We start from the raw sequence: 15,240 nt of genomic DNA, 5'->3' as shown, positions 1-15,240 counted from the left end.
CACGCACACACAGGGTAATACACACTTGAAAAGCAGCCAAAAATGTTTCAGCGTGGGTTTTAATGGAAACACTTAAAGGTCAAATCTTATTCAAAGTCCACATTAAAATACAAATTATGGAAGGAAGCTGTCAATCAAACCAGGGAAGCACTTTTCAAATGGCAGGAGGTCTACAAATCATAATTTACAGACTTAAGAAAAACATCTTTGTTTGGTTTTGATCCCCATAAGAATCACACCATAATATCTTGTTATTCTTCATTAATTAAAGAAATTATAGTTTAAAATGTTTTTAATTGTGAAGCGTCACTTTACTAGGTAACTAAACGTGGTATTGCAGTGCTTTTCCCCCCTTTTTAATAAAGATACACGTTGAACAATCTTCAAACTATTATAAATATCTGCATTATAAAAAAGAGTAAATAACTTAATATAATATAAGATATATATTTCTATAAAAGTGAATAAATATATATATTTCTATAAAAGTGAATAATTAAAAATAATTGTAATAATAAATGAAACAATACAGTAAAATATTCAATATTTTTAAATATTGAATAAATATTGAATAACTTCTACCCATAACCTGTAAACATGATAAATCCCTCTAATATCAGATTGTAATGTCAATCAAAAATAATCGTATTTAGATTTTTTTTTTTCACTCAATCAGTCTGCGATTGTTCTTTATTCATAATGAATTATTCGTGTAAAGGGTTGTAATCTGTACCGTGTCACGTCTCTCCAGCTCCAACCCGGTACTGAAGGCGATGTGGCCCGAGGGCAAGCTGAGCATCACGGAGGTCACCAAACGGCCCCTGACGGCCGCCACGCTCTTCAAGACCTCCATGATCTCCTTGGTGGAGAACTTGGCGTGCAAGGTGAGGGAACGCGTCCCGATGCGTCGAATAACCCGATGACCGCACGTTGTTAACGCCCCCCACCCCTCCCCGCTGCAGGAGCCCTACTACGTCCGCTGCATCAAGCCCAACGACGTCAAGTCCCCCCTGCTGTTCGAGCAGGAGCGCTGCCGCCACCAGGTGGGCTACCTCGGGCTGCTGGAGAACGTCAGGGTGCGGCGCGCCGGCTTCGCCTACAGGCAGACCTACCCCCGCTTCCTGCAGAGGTACCTCCAGTGACCCCTCCAGTGACCCCCGGGCACGCTCACAATGAGTCAGACACACACTCTGCGTGTATTCAGAGGTGACCAAAGGTCCGCATGACCTCACGAATTATTTGTTTGGCCTTTAACTCTAAACGCTAATTACGCTAATTAGGAAAAATTCACACAAACGTGTGGACGCGAACTGCATGGAGGAGGCAATATAGATCATAGATGTCATAGAGGCCATAGAGGTCATATATGTCATAGAGGTCATATATGTCATAGAGGTCATACATGTCATATATGTTATATATGTCATATATGTCATTTATGTCATAGAGGTCATATATGTCATATATGTCATATATGTCATAGAGGTCATATATGTCATAGAGGTCATATATGTCATATATGTCATATATGTCATAGAGGTCATATATGTCATATATGTCATAGAGGTCATATATGTCATAGAGGTCATATATGTCATATATGTCATAGAGGTCATATATGTCATATATGTCATAGAGGTCATATATGTCATAGAGGTCATATATGTCATATATGTCATAGAGGTCATATATGTCATAGAGGTCATATATGTCATAGAGGTCATATATGTCATTTATGTCATAGAGGTCATATATGTCATATATGTCATAGAGGTCATATATGTCATAGAGGTCATTTATGTCATTTATGTCATTTATGTCATAGAGGTCATATATGTCATAGAGGTCATATATGTCATTTATGTCATAGAGGTCATATATGTCATAGAGGTCATATATGTCATTTATGTCATAGAGGTCATATATGTCATAGAGGTCATATATGTCATTTATGTCATATATGTCATAGAGGTCATATATGTCATAGAGGTCATATATGTCATAGAGGTCATATGTCATATAGGTCATAGAGGTCATATATGTCATAGAGGTCATATGTCATATAGGTCATATATGTCATATATGTCATAGAGGTCATAGAGGTCATAGAGGTCATATATGTCATAGAGGTCATAGGTCATAGAGGTCATATTGTATTTGTTATAGAGGTCATATATGTCATAGAGGTCATATACGACCTCAACACACAGTGACCGTCATGAACCACCTGCACAGCACAGCAGTGATGATTACAGATATTTATTGACATTGATCAGTCCCCCAGTTGATTAGTGGATTAAGTCAGGCTTACGACATATCCCATAATTGGATGTTTCCTCTTCATCGTTATGAGTGGAAGTTTAAATCTGTTGCTCACATCTAATGTTTGAGTCCTCCGACCTTCGATGAGTTGATCCCGCTCACTAGAAAGAGGCGTCGTTGTAAAACATTTAGATGTGACCCTGTTTTTTAATGTGAAGAAGCAAACAACTGCTACTCCACGACCTGCATTAATAACTCGTGTTTTATTCATAGAAGAGCTCAAGTACCTGATATTAAGTCTCCAAACATAACTATCGGCACCAATTAGCATGAAAGCGCACCGCTAATGACCGACGTGTGTGTGTGTGTGTGTGTGTGTGTGTAAAAATAAAATAAGTGTTTCAGTTAATTTAACTACCTAACAGGTTTATAGCTTTTCTGATTATATTTGTTTATGTTTTAATGTAATATTTAATGCATTATTCATTAATCATTATACATCTACAGTGTTGTAATGGTACTTCTACTCAAATTAGGAATCTAAAATACTAAATACCAAATGCTGCATGTGTTGTCTGGTTTGCATATTAAAGTATTAAATATGAACTTAACACTTTGCACATGTACAGTATAAAAGCATTATAAACAAATACATACGTAATGTGCTCAAATGGACTCATAATGCCTCCGGACTTATGAATTATTAATTAATTAAAGTAATCATCGGTCACAGCCCTAAATATCTGTAATCCTGAGTGTCACACACGGGGTTTACGTTAGCCGGGCAGATTTAAATTATTAAAGACCAAAATGTCCTTTGGAAAAAATTCCAAATTAATAAATAAATATTGGGAAACAAACAAAGACATTAGTTAGTGAATGTTTCTTTTTTTTTAACATATTGTATGTATTTTATTATGTATTTTCTTATGTATTTTATTGCGTATTTTATTATGTATTTTATTGCGTATTTGATGTATTTTATTGCGTATTTTATGTATTTTATTGCGTATTTTATTGCGTATTTTATTACGGATTTTACGGATTTTATTACGAATTTTTGGCCGCCGTGAAAATTTTTTAAAGAAGAAGGTGGACTATCGCTAAGTTATTATTTATAATAATTAAAATGTCAACGTTGTAAATAAAGCTTCGAACTAATCGGAAGGCTGCAGCCAAACGGAGCTACTTTAACGTTTCCAATACGTGGAATTCAGACGGACCAGCGTATTAAATGTTGCATCAAATGTAGCCACACACGCACACACACACACACACACACGCACACACACACACACACACACACACACACACACACACACATTGTGCAACAGACGACATCTTAAGCCTGACAGAATGGTTGAGATTTTTAACACATCTCTCCAGGTTTTTGATCCAAATGGCAGATTAATAACCATCAGATCCTTTCGTAATGTTCCACAGCACCATCACACACACATTAAACTTACCACCTCTCTTCCAATAGTAAACACACACACACACACACACACACGCACATGACGGGACAATTAATGCCTCAGTCGCCGTCCTTTATTTTCTAAAAGATGTCCTTCTTTCTCCAAGAAGATGTTTAGTGTTATAAATGGAAAATTACAAAGAGCCGTGCTTGTGTTAAAACCATCAAAACCGCACATAAAGTTATTTAATTCATCAGTTTGTTCTCAAAAGTTTGACGGTTGGGGAAAAGAAGACGAGGTCTTGCACTTGAATCCAGTTATAGCTCTAAATAAAAGACTCTTAAGAGCAGGTTGACATCTTTCCCCTGAGTTGTGGCTGCAGGTGCACTACACGATAATGGATCACCTTTTTTAATGTACTAAAAGATCTCCATGGCAACGTGTCGGAAGCAAAGTCCTTCAGATATGATGTGATTTGAGGAAAAGAGGGAGACGAATACACGAGAAATGAGTCTGGATTTTTAAATTGTAATGATTTCTTCCTCCCTGAATTAACTGATATTCAGCCTACATAAAGTTTACCTTCTTAGTTCAAGCATCGCTAAGCGCTAAACACAAAGTTGGTGGATAAAAAGTTCCTGATTGGAGCCCTTTCTCCCCCGCCTCCAGGTACAAGATGATCTCCGAGTTCACGTGGCCGAACCACGACCTGCCGTCGGACACGGAGGCCGTGAAGCGGCTCCTGCAGGGCTGCGGGTTCGACCACGACGTGGCCTACGGCAAGACCAAGGTCTTCATCCGCACGCCGCGCACGCTCTTCAGCCTGGAGGAGCAGCGGGTGGACATGGTCCAGAGGATCGTCCTCTTCCTCCAGAAGGTCAGAGTCTCCGACCCCCCTTGTGGGGAAATCCTGCATTTGTAGAAAGAGCCTCGCCTCGAACCATTTGAGACAAATTTAGAAAAATAAAACATCATTTTTTTTCAGTGTTTTCGGAGAAATTCATGCACATGAATGACCTCTGAGACTCAAATGTTTATACGTCTTGAAGCACCACATCCTCCACCTGGGAGCCATGAGACTGACTGCCTCTACGCAACCATTACATCATTATATGAGAATCATGTTTTCAGATTCCTCCGCACACGCTATGCTATCATGTCCATTTCCAGCCATATTAACCCCTTCAGCAGATCAATCGGTCGCCCTTGTGGTATTGATCCGTGCGACCTTCCGTTGGCTCGCAGTGTTCCTTCCAGCTCTCCCTCCTGGGAGAACCTTATCTTGTACCTCCCATGATGAGCAGGCCTCGATAGCGAAGGGGGAAGCCCTCGGAGGAATCTCACCAACGGGGAAAACAAACAAACAAACAAACAAACATTACAGAGGTGTCGTAACAGGCTCGTTTAATCTCGCCCCGCTCTCGTCTGCGAGGCCAGGGGCGCGCACATGCACGCTTGTGCACGCTCGTGCACGCTCGTGCGCGCTCCCTCGTGCTGCTGTGCACTCACTGACACAGAAAATCAAACGGCGTGACTCCCGTATGTATCTATCTATCGCGCTGTCACTCCAAACAAAACATCCCGATCTGAACGGGGACGGCCTGTCAGCCGGTGACACGCGTCCGTTGCGCCTCACGGATTTAAAATAACAGCACTTAGTTTGACTAAGAAACACAAGTTGTGAATCTGCACACCCCTAGTGGCCAGAGACGCGTACGGGCCGAGCTAAAAGCATTATTAGCACTTTTTAAGAAATGTCTCCTGGAAGCAGAAGGAAAAAAAAAGAGGCGACATGAAGACAGGCGTTATAAATTAAACATGGGCCGCCCCCCCACCTTCCCTTCCTTCTGTGTAAAGATGAATATTTCATAAATTCGAGCTCAGCCATCCACATCACAATAACTGTCGGCGCTTGTCAGAGCGGCGCCGATGACGAGAACAGACCCCCCCCCCCTTCAACCCCCCCCTTGTGTAGTCTGAGCAGCCCCCTTAATTGCAGAAGCTTTACATATTCTCTGTGTTGGCTAAAAGAAATGTGCTAAAAGGATAAAGTGTCTCACTTTGTGTTTGTTTGTTTGTTTGTATTGTTTCCCGGTTGATAACTCGATGCAGTAATAACTCAACTCTAGTTTTCGGGTTGGGGGGGTTGGGGGTGGGGGTGAGGGGGGGTGGGGGTGGGGGGGGGGGGCTGACTGTGTGCAGCCCTCTGAGTGCAAAGCCAGCTCCGCCTCGCTCGCTGCTCAACGGTCCAGAACTGATCCGGCTCCTGCTAGACCTCAACAGAAACATGATCTCTAATCCCTCTGAACCTGCAAAGTGTTTAAGTTATCATGCGGATCTATCACCACTGTGAAAGAACGCACACACACACACACACACACACACACACACACACACACACACACACACACTGAGAGGGGGGGGGTTTAACTTTTTGGAGGAAATCAGTGCTTCCTCTGTAAAGCCGAGATGTGGAGGCTACAAATCCTTAAAATACACCTACACCCTAAAGACCGTGGGTCTTTCTCCATGGCAACGGGCTCACAGCCAAAGTGTACAGGTTTGTCTCCAAATAAAATCTATTTTATTTTAATAATATTAAAAAACAATTATGATAAATAACCGTTTCCATAGAAAGGTGAGTTTGAGGCTGCTGAACATCCACGGTGTCCTGTTTTAATAAAAGCAACAATAAGTACATTAAAAGAAAAATATATATATATATATATGCCCCCAAAATATGTTTAAAAAGAAAGAAAAAATATTTTAATAAAGACAAACCTCACGTCATTACTTCAGCATTTACCGGAAGTGACTGGATAATTAAAGAAAAGCACAGTTAAATTAATATTTTATTTATTTAGAATTTTCTGTGTACGTTTACCGTTCATTTTTATTGGTTATTATTGTTTTGTTCCTCCCATTGAAGTCCATTGTGTACAAAGTATATTACTTTATCTAATTATGTTAATGTTTGTTCATCTATTTATTTATATTTAACTATTTAATTAGGGGGGGGTTTCCCGGCCAAGAGGGCAGAAAGGGCAAAACACCAATAACAAGACTTAAAACTCCAAACATTGACACACACACACACACACACACACACACACACACACATCCAGGTGATGTGAAAGAGCTGTAGTCCCAGACGATGGGGTCCTCTCCTCTCTGTGTTCTGCTCAACATCCCAACCGAAAGCTTCCAGCTCTCACCGGTTGTCCTGGCTCGTGGATAATATGTGTGTGTGTGTGTGTGTGTGTGTGTGTGTGTGTGTGTGTGCACCACCCCGCCCCCCTCCTCTCAAGTAAAACCCCGGCAATCTGTCCCGCTTTGTTGCAAAGAAAAGATCCCCCGATCTGGCTTTGATGAGCTCGTAAACCCCGGGGCCCGGCGAGGGGGCCGGCTCCGTGGATGGCACGAGTCTCTAAAAAAAAAAAAGAAGATGATCAGATGGCTTTATTGGCCAGGAGAGTAAAGGGGGCAGGGGGGGGGGGGGGCCTTGTTATTGCCTTGATTTATCTGCAAACTCCCCTCCTCCCCCTTCCCCCTTCCCCTCCAGCTTCAACGCGTCGATGCCGTGTTCGTGCGGCGGGCCGGTCGCCACGTCGTAATTCTTAACCCGCTCGCCACTTCCCACCTCGACGAGGCTCTCGAAGGCGCTTCATGTCTGATTTATTGATGCTTTAACGGTCTCTTTGCCTCTGACCTCCGGCTCCAGGCGCCTACAATGTAATTAGTGATGTGAGATAAACACGGCTGTGGATCTGGAGGCCCGTCCACCATGTGGATGTTTATCCTGGAAAGATCTTAACTGAGCTCTCGCTGGAAATCTGATTTGGCCCCTTTTTGTGCTTTGTGTATTATGTGAGCACATATGTGGTACAATATATATATATATATATATATATATATATATATATTATATTATATATATATATAGTATATATATATATATTGTATATTATATATTATATATATATATATATTATATGTATATATATGTAGTATATATATTGTATATTATATATATATATATATATTATATGTATATGTATATATTGTATATTATATATATATATATTATATGTATATATTGTATATTATATATATATATATATATATATATATATATATATATATATATATACTTACACTTGATAGAGAAGAACAAAAGTGCATTATAGAGTCGTCCAGATAGAATTAGATTAATGCTGTGTCGTCAGTTTATATAAAGTTACAACATGTTGGTCCTGGACCTTCATCAACATGGTTGTAATGGAGCCACTTGGCTGCAACAACCAATCAGAAAAAGGCAGCCAAATCTTTAACCCCTCGAACGCACACCGACCAATCACAGCGTAGCATCGGCCGACTCCTCAAAGAGTCCGCCCACTATCCGGCTCCAGAAGACCCCCTTGCATACCTCCCAGATGGGCTTCGTCTCCCGGCTCCAATTCTCGCCTGAAATCGTCTTTCGTCTTCCCAAAAAATGTGACAATATTTCTTCAGCGAGTGCAGTTAGTGACAGTGTAGCGGAAAGGGGCGGGGCTTAGTAAAGACTCATTTAGCCAAATCTATCCTTGATTAAAGCATTTTTTTTTAATCCTTAAAATGCGACAAACTGTACAAATAAAGCTCTGTGGTACCATTACATCTTCTGTAAGGATATCTTTGAAGGACTTCTTCCTCATCGACAACCACGGCCCATCAAAATATCAAAGTGACAATTAAGATTTATTTCTGGTAATAACTGACCCCCAAATAAATAACGTATCAGCTAGCCACTAAAAATACTTTTTTTTTTTTAAATATTTTTATTTGAGTAAAATCATGGAAGAAATTAGAGAAGAAATAAGCTGCACCTGATAGAAAATGCATAAAATATAACCTAAATGTGAACTGGAGCTCAAACGTGGGAAAAAAAAGCGTGTTTCCATTTATAATATATATTATAATATATGGTTGGATGTCCTCACGTCACGTCTATTCACAAACTAAAATAACACCGGATTAGAGGAGCTATTTCTGTGTTGTTGCTTTGCATAAACATGAAGAAGTGTTTATTAAATACAGCCTGTTCCTTCTGTATTTATAGAGGAACATAAAGACGGTTTAATGTTGCGTGAGCTGAGGAAGAAAAAGGCATTTTTTCAGCTGTAAAATGCAGAAATTTAATGTGGGTTTCAATCATTTTCTTTAATTAAAGGTTAATTAAAAGCGTTAATTGGGCTTATTAACATTATTACATGTGAAGGCATCATAAACGATTATTATTAGATTACAATAGAGTTTATAGACCGCTTAAGAACAATAATGAGTTTCTTATAATTGTTTTTAATAGCATTAAAAAAACTCTTTTGGATTTATTCAACTTAATACGGCATTGACCCCGCGTCATCCTGTTTAATTATTAATAAAAATGCATAATAAGTATGTTTTAATCTTAATAAAGGAACAAAAATGGTCCGTAGACCGTAACAATATTATAATACGTAAGTTTGTTAAACTTAATAAATGTGTTGAAACTCATTAAGGTCCTTGAGAGGTCTATAAACAATTTATTTTAAGTGCTTATAAACACCTTATAATCAAACTATAAAGTGTCTAAATGTTATTATTAACATGGCATGAACACATGATGTTAATAAGCATCTTTATAAGGACTTTTTAGAGCATTATTATCTATTCATACAAAGAGATAAATTAATTAATTAGTTTTCATTTCAAAATCCGAGGTTTCAGGAACGAGTCGCTCAACTTTCTACCCTGAAAGCTCCGATCTCAGATTACGGGACACGTAACCCACGGTTACATAAACGTCGAGAGATTTAAAGCTTCTTTTTTTAAATTTTTTTTAATCTTATTATTTCTGAGGCTTCTTCTTTTTTTTTTCGTGACAGCCGTCCTGTTTCCAGCTCGGAAATTAACGCCCCGCGGATTGAAATTCGATGTTTTGAAAGTCGATGTTTTGAAAGTCGATGATTCAGCAACGGAGGTGGATTATTTTTAGCTATTTTTTTTTTTTATTTTTTTTTTAGAAAGTGACGTTTCATATTATAAAGATAAAAAGATGTGGACGCGATGTTATCACCTCGAAAAATGCGGTGAACTAATCTGCTGGTGCATAACTTAAATTATCACACTGCCAGTCTCAACCTCCTCCACAGTTTAAAATATGCAAATGACAGCCCCCCCCCCCTCTCCACACTCACACACACACACACACACACACTGTGAAAGATTAAATATTCATGATCCCCATCATCACTTTGCATTGGCCTCCCAGTGCAGTTATTAAAATGACACTAAATGAACTCTTATTGCTGATTATTTAGGATTGTTTTCGGTTACAATGTAGCCAAATAAATGTGTAAATAAAGCGTGAGATGGAGGGAGTGAACGGCAAAAAAAGAGGAGAGAGCATATGGTGGTGATTTGAGTGAGTTATGGTTCCCGGGGGTCCCACTGCCATCTATTATTTAAATATTCTAGAGGGTCTTACAGCCACTCGACCTGCCTTCGGTTACACAGTCCTTATTATTCTAATATTACGAGCACTGATAAACAACGTGTAATTGATTCTAATGATGAGTAATGGGAAAAAAACTATTTCTCTCCATAATAACACGTTGAATTACACATTGATGTTTTAGCTTTTACGGCAATAAAAGTCGTTTATAGCTTTATTTCGTACTTTTATTTTCATTTTGGTGCAGAATTCTCAGCTTTTTTTTTACCGGCGGTGCATAAGAGCTTAAAATAAACGGGGTTATCGGTGGATGTTCTACGGAAATAAATAATTAAAAAATCGAGACGCAGCGTGCATCATGGGTAATATATGACGGCTTAGAGGGAGACACCACAGTGGAAAGAAAACATCACAAATACACATTCAGGGTTTTTTATTTTATGACTTTTTGCATCGGTAGATTTCTCTTAAATGTACCAAAGGTTACTAGTGTATAATGCCTCATTAGCATATTTAAACATAACATTTCAGAACACGTTTAAAACAAACAATAATTGTCTTAATGTGGGAAGTTTAACGGCCGTTTTCTCTCACATCCACTAAACTTTACACTTTATTTCCTAAATATATTCTGTGGGTTTTTCACTGAGCATTCATAGCCTGATAACATTTAATCTATACATTTGATCTATTAGCTATACAAATTGTATAACTGTTGGACTGATTTATGGAGAGATACAAAGATAAATCCATAATTCTTATAACATTTTTTTTTTTAACCTGCCTTAATCCAATCTGCATATTTCTGTTCTGGAACTGTGTGAAAATTAGCACATGTTTGATAAGATAACGCCTCATTTGCATAATAATTTAAATACAAAAAAACGACTGCCTTTTAATGTAAATAATGAACATGTCTCCACCTACAGGGAATAAAAGTGAAAACTTATTCATGCGTCTGCAGGTGTGGCGGGGCACCATCGCCAGGATGCGATACCGCCGCATGAGGGCGGCCCTCGTCATCCTGCGCGCCTACCGCCGCTACAAGGTCAGGTCCTACGTCCGCGAGGTCAACCGGCGCTTCAAAAACATCCGCTCCATGAAGGACCACGGCCGGCACGTGAAGTGGCCGACGCCCCCCAAAGTCCTGCGCAAGTTCGAAGAGGCCCTGAGGAGCATCTACAGCAGGTAGCGGAAAAAACCTGCTGCCGGGAGGTCAAGGGTCAGATGACGCAAAACGCAAAATATATATTACCCATTCTTATTCAAAACGGCTGCAGAAAATAAGCGTTTTCTTTCAAATAAAATGCTTTTTAACCGCCGTCTGTTAAAGAAAAGCACTTCCCTGTTATTTTACATCCAGATGAGTCCGTCTGTTTCCTTCGGCCTCGGGCTCATTGATTTTTTTTCTTCCTCCATCAAAGACTCGTCTCTGCCTTTTCATCCCGACGTCCGTATTGTTTGCTAAGAAAAAAACTATCCTTTCAGGACGTGTGTGAGTTAAGGGCCAATGAGTACAGTACAGCTGGGGCCCCCACGCTGACTCCGCCTCTCTTTCTTACCTCCAGGTGGTGGGCATGGACGCTGATCAAAGGCCTCTCTGCAGAGGAGGCCCTGCAGGTGAGGGCCAAGGTGGCCAGCCTGGAGGCCCTGAAGGGCCAGAGGGTCGACTTGGGGCTGCAGAGAGCCTGGGAAGGAAACTACCTGGTGAGTCGGTGGCGGAGAGTAATATAGACGTTCACCATATTATTCTGATAATATAGTATCAAAATGCACTGGACTCACCTTACCTCACATTTAGTAAAGAAAGAAATGTTTTAGTGCATCTTTTTCTTTTATATTTCGCTCTTAAATTTCACACGACGGAGCCATGCTAGCTGTTTCCCCCTGTTTGCAGTCTTTATGCTAAGCTAAGCTAACCAGGTTCACATTTGCTGTGCAGACGGGAGAGTTTCAAGCATCAAAAATACATATTTTCACCCAAAACGTTGAACTCGATATATGTGAAACTGAACAGCGAGTGTGTGTATAAGACGGGGAGATCTTCCTCTGAATTCCTTTTTAGATTATTGAGCGTCTCAACATCTTTTTATGTGTGTTTTCTTTTGTTTTGCGGCCGGCAGAAGCGCGACAGCCCCGACGCGGCCTCGTCCTTCACGCTGGTCTCCAGCGAGCTGCAGCGAAAAGACAAATTCATGAGGATTTTGTTCTCCGGCAACGTTCGCAAGGTAGGGGAGGATGTCTTTATTTATTTAATTTTTTTTAAAGCCTCTGCACGGACAAAACAAAACCCTGCCGACGCTGTTTTTCGAGGTCGTCTCTCGTCCTGCCGGGTGAGTGATGAGGAGCTTTTGTTTGGTTCCCCCTCAGATCAACCGCTTCCACAAGGCGGAGGACCGGGCCGTGCTCATCACCGACCGCCACCTGTACAAGATGGACCCCCTGAAGCAGTACAAGCTTATGAAGAGCATCCCCCTCTACAACGTAGGGAGCGCTCCATTCGCATTTTACTTATTGGGAAGGAGAGCGCCCCAAAACCCTGTTTGAGTTTTAAATGTCTATAAATGTGCAGTAGAGTACTATTTGTTTCTTTTGAAATGTTTTAGATTAGAGGGAAGCTGCTTTAACAAAATGATATTAATTTAAATATGTATATACGGATTAGAGTGTACAGGATATATATATATATATATATATATATATATATATATATATATATATTTTGTTATCATGCAAGAAATTATAAATAAGAAAAGCTTATTTAAGACAATAAGTTGATTAAAAGAATTGACAGAAAACCGTATCATCAACTTTTTAGATAATAAATTGACCATTGAGGTCATTTAATGAGCAAAACGTGTAAATATTTGGAGAGGATTTGCTCTTGTTTCCGTCCTTTCTCAAGACAACTGGACATTTTCTGACCTTTTATAGACCAAACCATTTATTTCTTGAGCCTCGTTGAGGTTTACATACTTCTGTGCATCCCGCTGCATGTGGTAGCTCCTTCCCTCCATGTCAATATGCAAAGAGCCACCTTTTTAATTCATATTTACGCCCATTAAGGCTGCTGCATGCACACAAGGCTGTTTCCATGGCATCTCTGTCCTGTGTGTGTGTGTGTGTGTGTGTGTGTGTGTGTGTGTTGACCTCATGCTACTTGTTTTTATCATCATCACCGACTGAATCTGTTGCATATGAGGTGGAATTTCTTTTCTTTTCTTTTGTTTTTACTTACATTTTCTCGCACAAGAGTAATTAATTTCTAAATAAGAGGCTGCAGTTGTTATTGAGTTTTTAGGGAAGTATGATGGTTCGTTTACAGTCTTTATGCTAAGCTAAGCTAACCGTATTATATTTAACTGATACAAAGGACTTTACACTTTTTTCTGCCTACTGTACTATGAATTTGTGAATTTTGCTTTTTCAAAATACTACACAATGACTTAATTTTGGATACTTTTACACGTCTGGTTTTTTTTTATCGTGAAATGTTGGATGACGCCTTTTTTCTTCGCGGTGCGAAGCGCTCATGAAGTGTTATTCACATTCCATGTGAGAAATGGGATTAACGTGAGAAAAAGCTGGTATTTAAATAATGGAAAAGGCGCCACTGTGTTCTCTCTCTTGAAGTCCTACGAATCAAAAAGATCCTTTACAGACGTATTCATGCGTTTGACGGTAAACGGAGCAGCAAAATCTCCGAAGAGAGACGAGAAAGCAGCTTTTCAATGAACGCGTAAACAAACAAACGTCTTTCTTATTGTTCTCCGCTGTTTTACCTCCGTTTTACCGACCTTGGAGGCGAGCCGGGGGAATGAGACGGGAAGTGGAGGAGCGGCGCGTTAATCTCCCTCCGCCCGTCGCCCCGGCGACAACTGTGACGAGACGTCCCGGCGTTCAATCTGACGGAGCGACGAGGGGGAATTAGAGGCTCGGGAGACGGACACCCGAAAGCCTGTCGCGCTGCATCTGGGAGTGAGACGGGGAGATGAGACAGATGGGAGAGAGAGAGAGAGAGAGAGAGAGAGTTATTGTTCATTCAGGGAGTCACACACACACACACACACACACACACACACACACACACACTAAGCCTGCGTCCCAGACACCAGGCATATGGAGAGCCATCAGTGTTGTAGAAGGACACGGAGTCTGGTTTGTAGCTTTCACACGTAGAAAGTGACACAACATGAGTAGCACAGTCCACACACACGATAACCAGGCAGCAACGTCTGAAAGCTGCATTCTCTCTCCTGACCACCAGGGGCAACTCCTCTGGTTGTATAGAAGTCTATGTTTCATGTGTTAAAGCTGCGTTCTCTCTCCTGACCACCAGGGGGCGACTCCTCTGGTTGTATAGAAGTCTATGTTTCATGTGTTAAAGCTGCGTTCTCTCTCCTGACCACCAGGGGGCGACTCCTCTGGTTGTATAGAAGTCTATGCTTCATGTGTTAAAGCTGCGTTCTCTCTCCTGACCACCAGGGGGCGACTCCTCTGGTTGTATAGAAGTCTATGCTTCATGTGTTAAAGCTGCATTCTCTCTCCTGACCACCAGGGGGCGACTCCTCTGGTTGTATAGAAGTCTACGCTTCATGTGTTAAAGCTGCGTTCTCTCTCCTGACCACCAGGGGGCGACTCCTCTGGTTGTATAGAAGTCTATGCTTCATGTGTTAAAGCTGCATTCTCTCTACTGACCACCAGGGGGCGACTCCTCTGGTTGTATAGAAGTCTATGCTTCATGTGTTAAAGCTGCGTTCTCTCTCCTGACCACCAGGGGGTGACTCTGGTTGTATAGAAGTCTATGCTTCATGTGTTAAAGCTGCATTCTCTCTCCTGACCACCAGGGGGCGACTCCTCTGGTTGTATAGAAGTCTATGCTTCATGTGTTAAAGCTGCGTTCTCTCTCCTGACCACCAGGGGGCGACTCCTCTGGTTGTATAGAAGTCTATGCTTCATGTGTTAAAGCTGCATTCTCTCTCCTGACCACCAGGGGGCGACTCCTCTGGTTGTATAGAAGTCTATGCTTCACGTGTTAAAGCTGCATTCTCTCTCCTGACCACCAGGGGGAGACTCCTCTGGTTGTAT

General features: G+C 40.8%; 1 protein-coding gene across 1 annotated transcript in view; it reads left to right on the top strand.

Moving 5' to 3' along the window:
• Positions 1-12,820, top strand: part of myo1d (myosin 1D) — a 42,723-nt gene extending 29,903 nt beyond the window's left edge. The window contains exons 14-20 of the mRNA XM_034559093.1: positions 752-884; positions 963-1,129; positions 4,350-4,557; positions 11,117-11,340; positions 11,721-11,859; positions 12,276-12,380; positions 12,523-12,820. Coding sequence (XP_034414984.1) covers positions 752-884; positions 963-1,129; positions 4,350-4,557; positions 11,117-11,340; positions 11,721-11,859; positions 12,276-12,380; positions 12,523-12,699 — 1,153 coding nt within the window. The 3' untranslated portion in view covers positions 12,700-12,820. The remainder of the gene's footprint in view (positions 1-751; positions 885-962; positions 1,130-4,349; positions 4,558-11,116; positions 11,341-11,720; positions 11,860-12,275; positions 12,381-12,522) is intronic.
• The last annotated feature ends 2,420 nt before the right edge of the window (positions 12,821-15,240 follow it).

This window comes from Cyclopterus lumpus, chromosome 19 (genome assembly GCF_009769545.1).
Source record: "Cyclopterus lumpus isolate fCycLum1 chromosome 19, fCycLum1.pri, whole genome shotgun sequence".
In the NCBI taxonomy this organism is placed as follows: Eukaryota; Metazoa; Chordata; class Actinopteri; order Perciformes; family Cyclopteridae; genus Cyclopterus; species Cyclopterus lumpus.
This window is presented reverse-complemented; position numbering and strand designations above follow the sequence as displayed.